Source organism: Capsicum annuum, chromosome 10 (assembly GCF_002878395.1).
Source record: "Capsicum annuum cultivar UCD-10X-F1 chromosome 10, UCD10Xv1.1, whole genome shotgun sequence".
NCBI lineage: Eukaryota > Viridiplantae > Streptophyta > Magnoliopsida > Solanales > Solanaceae > Capsicum > Capsicum annuum.
This window is the reverse complement of record NC_061120.1, coordinates 218,456,148-218,465,916: the sequence shown is the minus strand read 5'-3', so window position 1 is coordinate 218,465,916 and position 9,769 is coordinate 218,456,148. Positions and strand designations below refer to the sequence as shown.

The window sequence follows — 9,769 nt, the reverse complement described above, 5'->3', positions numbered from 1 at the left end:
AAAAAAAAATTGTTAAAATTTATGATCTTATATTTATTATAACGTTTGCATGATTTTAAAATTTCTTGAAATTCGTGCATTAACGGTGACATAATATTGGTGGCTAGCTACAAAAGCTTCTCTTTGAGTCTTGGAGTAACTGATAAAATTGCTGACATACATGTGACTAGGAGGTCACGGGTTCAAATCTTGGAAACAGCCACTGGCAGAAATGCAAGATAAGGCTACGTACAATACACTCCTGTGGTGGAGTCCTTCCCTAGACCCTGTGCCTAGCGGAAGCTTTAGTGCACCGTACCGGGCTGCTGCCACAGATGGAGCCACTTTATGGTTAGGGGGTTCACTCGAACCTCCTTAGATGAAAAATTATACTATTTATACATGATTAAAAATATTTTCTTATACATATAATTGATTTGAACCCTTTCGATTAGTTCGTATGTCTATTTCTTTCGATTTTGAACCCCTTTGTGAAAATTCTGACTCCACCCCACGGACTGTTGCCCCCTTTTTTTGCCTAGAAGCTCCCATCTTTCCTCTTCCTTGATAACTCGAACTCAAAAACCTCAATATCGAAAGTGAAGAATGCTTAATATCCGAGCAACCCTCTGAAATTCGAACAAAAATTACTAAATTATATCAAACTCATGACATATATTGTGTAAGTGTTACCCCTTCCATTCGAACTAATTAATATATAATAGTGAAAATAAAGTAGGATCAATATTTCTATTTCTTTGTTGGTTGATATGTATATTCATGCATCAACGATATCTTTTTAAGATATACTTTCTCCATCTCAATTTCTGTGGTACTTCTCAATTTTCGAATGTCAGTTGACTAATTTTTAAAATTAAATTAGATTAGACCAATTTAATATTTTAAAATTAAAAATTAAATATTAAATATTAAAAACTATATTAAAAATACTGTAATTTGCAGTTTTCCCCTTGTCATATGATGAAAAATATTTTTTTTTTCTCTGTGAAGTTCAACAAAAATACTGTCCTATCTTATCTTGTCTATACAATTATTACTACTAGTTGAAAAAACCAAGGTGAAATTATGGAGCCATATATTCACATACATCCACGTAACATAGTGAGGTTTTACGCATCAATCTCAACTAGAAAATATTTGAGATTTTACGAGTTATTGAGACGAATGTATATAATTAAAGAAAATACATTATATATATTTAACATAACTATCAAATAAATGAATGAGAATACACACACAAAAAATATTTCCAGAATTTGAACAAAAACTATTTAATTGAAACACTTTTATTAGGATTTGTGATGTTCATTGAAACATGAAAAAGTGGCGGAATCAGAATTTTCACGAAGGGATTCATAATTGATAGATCGAAGTAAGCAGACGAACTGGCCGAAAGGAATTCAACATTAACTACATATACATAGAATTTTTTTTTTAACCATTTATAAATAGACAATAGTATAACTTCTCCCTGAAGAGAATTCGGATGAACCGCCTAGCCATAAGGTGGCTCCGCTCCTGACATAAAATAGTTCGAGTGTCTAAATGAAATATGCTGCCAAACTTTAGACTCGTTTTTAGGAAGTCAAAAAATAATATCTTTTGGAGAAAAGAAAAGATTGTGTTGAAATTTGAATATATATATATATATATAACTGCGTCTCAATTTTGAAAAAATTAAGATCGATCATATTAATTTTCATTGTTCATGTCGCCCAAACTAAGTTCGTCTCAATTCAATAACTTAAAAATTCATTTCTATAACACTTGAAATTTTCTATCAATGTATAATATTAAAAGCTCTCAATCAAACGATAAAAAATTAGAACTAATTAAAGCAAAAATACAAATATAATTAAGGTCTATTTATTTTATTAATATACATTACATATCTAAATATAATCAAACGTAAACATAAAGAAGTAAATAATATTGTTTAGATTTTAATATGTATGGGGAGAAACTTCTTAACGAATTCAAATATGAAGATAGACCATATGATATAACGTGAGGAATAATAATAAAAAAAAAGTGTAGTAATTTTATTTTTGTTAGGTCAAATTATTGGAAGATTCCATATGATCTGCCAGTCATGTGCCTCCAGTCATTCCATCTTGTAACCAATATTGAATTCATTATACTATTAAAAAAATTATGAATTTATATATTATTCTGTAATAATATAAATTTAAAAGGTATTAAATTCAGATGAATCCGTATATCTGCTCACGATCAAATATACTTAGGCCTTAATAATATAAGATTGGTCTAAATATATCTTTATTAACTAACGATAAGCTTTCTTACCATTATTATTTACAAGGAAAGAGTCAAATAATTTATGTCCCTTTCAAACTTGGTGCGAAGAATAGATCCTTTTTGAGTAGAGGATTTATCGAAAATTAAATAATCCTTCTGTTCATAACGATGAGATGAAATCTGCGTAAATTCATTCTCTTCATGTCCTATTTATGAAAATGTATTAAATTAGTTGTTGTTATTGATTTTAAGAGTAATCCACATTTGAAATTTATTTCAGATTTTGATCGTGCCAATAACGACGACAGCAGGGGCGAAGCCACCTTTTAGTCAGGGGTTCATCCGAACCCCCTTTGACGAAAAATTATACTACTAGTTTATACTATTCTTACAAGGTTAAAAATATTTTATATGTATATATAATAGATGTTGAATCCCCTTCAACTAGTTCATATTTTATTTTTGAACCCCCTTAATGAAAATTCTACCGCATCACTGAATAACAGCCAAATTTAATCCCATAAACGAGGAATATAGTGTACACAACTACACATACCTTACATTTACCTTGTAAAAGTAGAGAGATAATTTTCGATAAACTTTCACATATTTCTATCGTGTAAGTCTCAAAATTATATATATATTTATGTTAAAATTAACTAAACAAAATTTTTTATTAGAATTAAAATTCTGAATTCGCTTCTCTCCAAAGGGTAAGATGCATGAATAAGAATGGGACATGTAGAAATGAAGGAGCACACATGGGGAAACAAATCTCGAAAAGAAATTGGCATGTCTCAAAGATATGGTAAGCACACATAATTAAATTTCACACCATGAAAAAGGCCACCACTGCTTACCTCACCTCTATCTCTTGGTGGATTTTTGTGGGTCCCATCTACCCCACCCCCACAAAAAACACCCAACTCCCACTTGCATTTTCCTTTGCAAATTCATAAAAGTATTTTGATTTACTTTTAATATATATGGTTTATTTTGTCTCGAGTCGGGTCCTATTGATTATTTTGTCTCGAGTTGGGGGTCTATCGAAAACAACCTCTCTACTTCTTTAGAGATAGTGGTATGGATTGCATGTAGTGATGGAGCCTGAATTTTCATTGAGAGGGTTTAGAAGTAAACATACGAACTAGCTGAAGTTGGTTCAACATTTATTATATATACATAAAAAATATTTTTAACCGTGTATAAATAGTGTAATTTTTTATCAAATTAAAGAAGGTTCGATCCCCTGGATGAAAGATGCCTCCGCCCCAAGTGCTTAAATTTTACCCTCCCCGAATCTCATTATATGAAAATACACCGATGATGAGTAGGTTGTTGGTTCATTTTATAGGGATGTATTTTATTTATCATGTAGTTTAAGATGCTAGTTTGACTTAAGCAAGAGGGAAGACAAATTTGAAATTTATGATTATAAATTTTAATAATTTTTTAAAATTGAATTTATAACTCGTCTTAGTTATTATGTTCGAAATTTGTATGTACATGTATCATAACGAATTTTTTTATATAAATTTGGGGTATAGGCAAAGATGGACGAAGGAAGTAAAATATAATAAGGATAAAATAATGAAAACTTCTTCAAATTACTCAAATGGTCCAGTTTACTGGGTCAGTATACTAAAAATAGATGTATAATACTATTATTTAGTTTGAAAATCAATAGATAATTTGTTATTTTGTGTTCATTCATCGTTGTTATTAAATACTACTATCCAATATGATGCATTCAAGGAATTAAACTTTTCATAATCAAATGGTGATATAATAAAATTATCTCTATTTTTTTATTGTTTATTAATGTATGCGCCAAGTCAATAATAAATAAATAAAAATAGATATAAGAAGTAATATTTTTTAAGAATCATGTAAAAAAAAGAATTGCGATAAATAATTTAAGACGCCACGAATAACATGCAAAATGAAAGAAGGGCAAGTAGTGAAAAGTTTAATATATGAATTCTTGAAATATGCTAGTGTGATATAACTAAAAATGGTCGCACGGGGCTCGACTCCCCTCAATGTCTTCTGAGTCGAGCTTGTAGTACAGGGTTTGTCTAGTGCGGTTTACATTCTCTGAGTGGTTTGCGGTTTACATTCTATGGGTGGTTTGCACGCTATTACACAGGTTTACCCAGTAAGCACAAAGTGTTCATCCGAAGGACAAAGCCATCGTAATGGCTGCGGGTTATACGGGGTTCCAAAAAACATAATATAAATAAAGAGTATATACATAGTATATCTCAATAATTTTTCTTTATTTTGGTGTTATATACATGCAAAAACCCCACCCAACCTCTAAGAATCATCATCATTATCAAACAATATAATAAAAGCAACCCAACCCCATGTTCTAGATTTGTAATCTTTTTGGCAATCCAAATCTTTTTTTTTTAAATATATTCCACTTTCTATATTTTCATTGGCCTTTCCTATTACATTTGGTCAGATTTTGCTTTATTGGTTGTTCATTTTGTTGAGTTTTATTACTATTTCTTCCAAAAACTCAACAAGAACAAACACACACACAAAAAAAAAAAAAAAACTTAAAACATTTTGTTGAAGTTTTGAGAATATGGGAATGGCAGCTGCTGATTTACAGTTTCATGTTTTAGCTGTTGATGATAGTTTAATAGATAGAAAGCTTATTGAAAGGCTTTTTAGAATTTCTTCATGTCAAGGTAAGTTATTGTTTTGTGTTTTTATCGTCAAGAATTGTGGTGAGATGGATAAGATACTATATATTTAGTTAGAGGTTTCGAGTTTGAGCTTTGCGTATAAAAAAGAATCTTGATATGTATGGCATATCTTAGACGGAAAATCTTAGTAGCTCAGTTGATAAATATCTTGATAGGGCACCCTTTTGATGTGTCTTAGGCGGGAAATCTTAGTAGCTCAGTTGGTAAGAACCTTGATATGGGCACCCTTTCGATGTGTCTTAGACGGGAAATCTTAGTGGTTCAGTTGATAAAGAATCTTGATATGGGCACCCTTTCAATTGTGTCTTGGACGGAAAATCTTAATAGCTCAGTTGATAAGAACCTTGATATGGGCACCCATTCAATTGTGTCTTGGACGGAAAATCTTAATAGCTCGGTTGATAACAACCTTGTTATGGGCACCCTTTCGATGTGTCTTAGACGGGAAATCTTAGTAGTTCATTTGATAAAGAATCTTGATTGGGCGCCCTTTCGATGTGTCTTAGACAAGAAATCTTAGTAGCTCGGTTGATAAAGAATCTTGATATGGGCACCCTTTCGGTGAGTCTTAGGCGGGAAATTTTAGTAGTTCGGTTGATACAGAATCTTGATATGAACACCCTTTCAATGCGTCTAAGATAGGGGAATCTTAGTAGCTCGGTTGATTGGCTATACTTTCGCCTTGTTGGTGAGTGATCGATTCACTCACCTTGTAATCCCGCCCCTCTTCTCCTACCCTCAATGGAAAAAAAGTGTCTTAGACCGCTTAAATCTGAATTAATCGGGATCCAATATAGGTATTGGATAACAAAGTGTTGGAACAAGAAAAAGATTTTTCTTTTAATGGGTATAGTTTACTAATACTATTATTTCATATTGGTATTGATTGTTTTTTTTTTTTGTGGGCATTTTGTATTTTGTTAATTACAGTTACTACTGTGGATTCTGGAAGTAAAGCTTTGGAATTTCTTGGTTTACAAGAAGAACATGATGACCAAAATCACCCAAATCAGCCTTGTGTTTCTCCTAGCAATCAACAGGTAAATCGGTTTGTTTCGTTTTTGACTTAACACAAAAATTAAGAAAGTATAAAATACTTTTGAATCTCGTGATATTAAACTAAAAATATGTTGTATGTATCAGAATGTTTTTTAATCTGGCTATGTTAAATATATTATATGGAACGTTAAAATTAAATAATTGTCAAAAAGGAAAAGATATACTATATTTTTGTTAAACGGACTGAAAAATAAAGTAAGGCGAGTGCTAATTTAATTATTTTTCCCTTTTTCTATATTGTTCTGACTTTCTAACTGATTTTCCTAGAAAATTTTAACAGAAAAAAGTTATATCTTGTTTACTGTGTAATTGCAGGAAGTGGAAGTTAATTTAATCATCACAGATTATTGTATGCCAGGGATGACAGGCTATGATTTGCTAAAGAAAATTAAGGTATGTATTTCTTTTTTAAGTTGCTCGGACTCTTTAAAAATGTTGCTATACTCGTATTAGGTTTTTAAAAAATACATTCAAAAATATTGTTGCACTTGTATTAGATTTTTAAAAAATACATTATTTTTAGAAGATCCGAACATATTTTCCAAATTCTCTGTCATTTTCCTTTCTTGGAAAATACTTTGATAACAAAATTTTGCCTGTCAAGTTGCTTGTGTCATATTAAAGATTTAATTTTTTTTCTTTTTTTCTTAAAGGGGTTTTCCCACTTGGACTTGGGGTCCTTTTCTTACCTATCAATTTTTGAGATCATTTTGAGAATCTAATTAGAAAATATTGCATACCTGTATGATATTGAAAGGGGCATGTGCCTTGTCATTTTCACCTATATATTGTTGTGACTCTTCAAAAATATTACTGTATCGCATTCGTGTCTGATTCAAAAATGCACTACATATACCAAATCGACTTTTTTTGAAGAGTCTGAACAACATAAGTCATAAGTTTTTCGATCATTTAGTTCTTCCATCTTGCATTCTATTTACTTTAATTTTTTTTTTTCCTTTCTTTTGAAACAGGAATCTTCATCTCTGAGAAATATACCTGTAGTCATAATGTCATCAGAAAATGTTCCTTCAAGAATCACTAGGTAAGAACAGTCTATCGTAAATCGTAATGCAAGCATTAGTGACTGCTTTCACGGCTTGAACCCTCGACCTATAAGTCACAGTAAGACAACTTTACAGTTGTCGTGACCTATAGGCTGCACTCAAGGGGTGTGATGTAGACAACCTACAGTAATGTAAGCATTAATAGCTGTTTCCACGGCTATAATACATGGCTTATAGCTCACTCGAAGAGAACTTTACCGTTGCTCCGAGGTGAACTAATTCAATTGTATATTGATTTTTACAGATGTTTAGAAGACGGAGCAGAAGAATTTTTCTTGAAGCCAGTGAGATTATCAGATGTTAACAAACTCAAACCCCATATGATGAAAACCAAATGTAAAAACAACAAACAACAACAACAACCTGAGATAATTGTCACACAAGAAAAACAAGAATCAATAGACATTGCACATGTTGTTCCACCAGAAGGGTCAGAATCAGACAACACATTAGAACAACAACAAGAACAACAATCACAAACCAATAGTAACAACAACAACAACAAGAGAAAGTCCATAGAAGAAAATCTATCACCAGATAGAACAAGACCAAGATTCAGTAGCCTCACAGCAGTCTAAAGTCTGTTGCAAATGCGTTAAAACTTTTTTGGAAATTACTTCAGATGAATCCTAATGAAGAATATGTAGAAGAGGGGTGTGTGTGTGTGTGGGGGGGGGGGGGGATAGAAAATCATCCATCTTTATAAGATGATGTGACCTTCATGACGGAGAGCGGTCAAAGAGAAGGACCGATAAAGTTCTAGGTTGACAAGCTTCCGAAGAAGAAGGGATGTATATGACACCTTTACATGGTGTGCGCGTTCTTAGGCAAGATGATATATTGGACCAAAGCAGATAATACGTGCCATAAGCTTGGACTGTAACATTCAGTTTTGTTTTGCTAATGTAAGAGGGGAACAATATTGTCAATGTAGATAGAAATGTGATGAAATTTACTTCTTAATAAATAGACAAGCATTTAACCTAGAAGTGATCTTCTTTTTATGCTTTCTCATACATCAGGCGTTGTGCTCTTATCGGCCACTATGGTCCGTTCCTTTACTATTCTCCACTTAAATCAGCCACTATGGTCCCCGTTCCTTTACTATTCTCCACTTAGATTTTAGGTTTTTATCTACGGCAAGGTCTTAATCAGTGACGAGCATTTAACTCACACATTAGGCGTCGTGGCCACTAGATCAAACAACTAGGTAAAGACAAAAATGAAGCTATAGAGTTCCTTAGTTTTCAAGAATTCATTATAATTTTGATGAAAGCTAAATTTGACTTTTAATTTGGATGCCTTTTTTATTCTGAATCTTCTTTTCAATGAAAGATTTTGAGTAAATTTTTCGACAGCCAATTGGTGAGTTGAATGTCTTTGCTTTAGGATAGTGTATGTTCTGTTAACTTTTTGACTTTACTGTCCAATTCAACCTTACAAAAGAAAGGTTCAATCTGTTTTCTTTAGATATTAAATTAGAAATTTGGTATCAAATTAAAATCTTTAATGAGTATTACTGTATACTCAAACCCCACATTAATATGGTGTGATATAGTCCGTTTTTTGAGCTAAACAGATATAATTATTTTTCAAAAAACGTTATACTATTAAGAGTATCATTATATTGTCTATGTAAGTTCTTTTTTATTTCAGCTATTAATGTGAGACTTTGTTTAATCACCCAACAAACTCCCCACAAACTAACTAAAAGTAGTAAAGTCGGTCGGTAAACGGGCAAATGGATTCAATCGGGCCCCACACCATCACTCCGCAACCTCCATACTCGTCTCGCTGAATCATTAACTCTTAACATAAGTGTAATATTGTCTACTTCAACCCAAAGTCTATAATGTCTGACTTTTATATTAACTTCTTTTTCCTTTCAACTATTAAAGTAAATAATGTGTTCACACTCTCCTATTTTTCTTTTATCATTTTGACAAAATAAAAGAACTTTATAGCAATATCATGATCAATAAAAGTCATTAGTAAATGCTTGGTGATGTTATATGACTTTAAAGTTGAAAAAAAAAGGCAAGATATTAATCCATTTTACAGTAGTGGTAATTCAAACGATCGGATTCTCTTTGAACTCACTCGACGGTGAATGATCACACGGAGTATTTTATAAGACAAGAAGTATTTTTCAAGTGCAGAAAAATTCAATATAAACCTGTGGAAAAAATGCAGGTTTATATAGCCATTAAGTGCCTCTTTCGAAAGGAGGCAATGGTTCATTCGGAAAGGTGTATTCTTTGGAAACGTCATGTCTGTTCATTCGAAACATTGGGTCTGTTTATGAACAGTTACAACCATCCGAACAGACATTCCTTTTCCCGAAACAGCGTGCCTTTTTACCTGAAGAGTTGTGTCTCTTCGAAGCAACGTTCAGCGTTTTTGCATGCAGAAGCATGCACGCGTTAATGGAGAAGCAAAACTGTTGGATTTTCGGACTATGTAAATAAATTTTGTCTAAAAGGTTGATCTCATTGATCGAAGCCAAGCAAGCGAGCAATGATGACGCACGACTCTCACTTACTGTGTGGCGTAAGTGTTTCTTAATATAAACACTTGCAAGTTTCATTCTCCCACCAATGTGCGAGATTTACTAGACTTTTCCATTTTTAGTACAATTTCCATTTTGAGTGTTATCTCAATTTT

At 32.2% G+C, this 9,769-nt stretch overlaps 1 protein-coding gene across 1 annotated transcript; it reads left to right on the top strand.

The window, feature by feature from the left end:
* Positions 1–4,576: 4,576 nt before the first annotated feature.
* LOC107843874 (two-component response regulator ORR9) lies at positions 4,577–8,088 on the top strand. The gene is made up of 5 exons (XM_016688281.2): positions 4,577–4,961; positions 5,910–6,019; positions 6,354–6,431; positions 7,013–7,083; positions 7,350–8,088. Exons 1-5 carry the CDS (start codon positions 4,856–4,858, stop codon positions 7,681–7,683), a joined length of 699 nt encoding a protein of 232 aa, XP_016543767.1. The 5' UTR covers positions 4,577–4,855; the 3' UTR covers positions 7,684–8,088.
* The last annotated feature ends 1,681 nt before the right edge of the window (positions 8,089–9,769 follow it).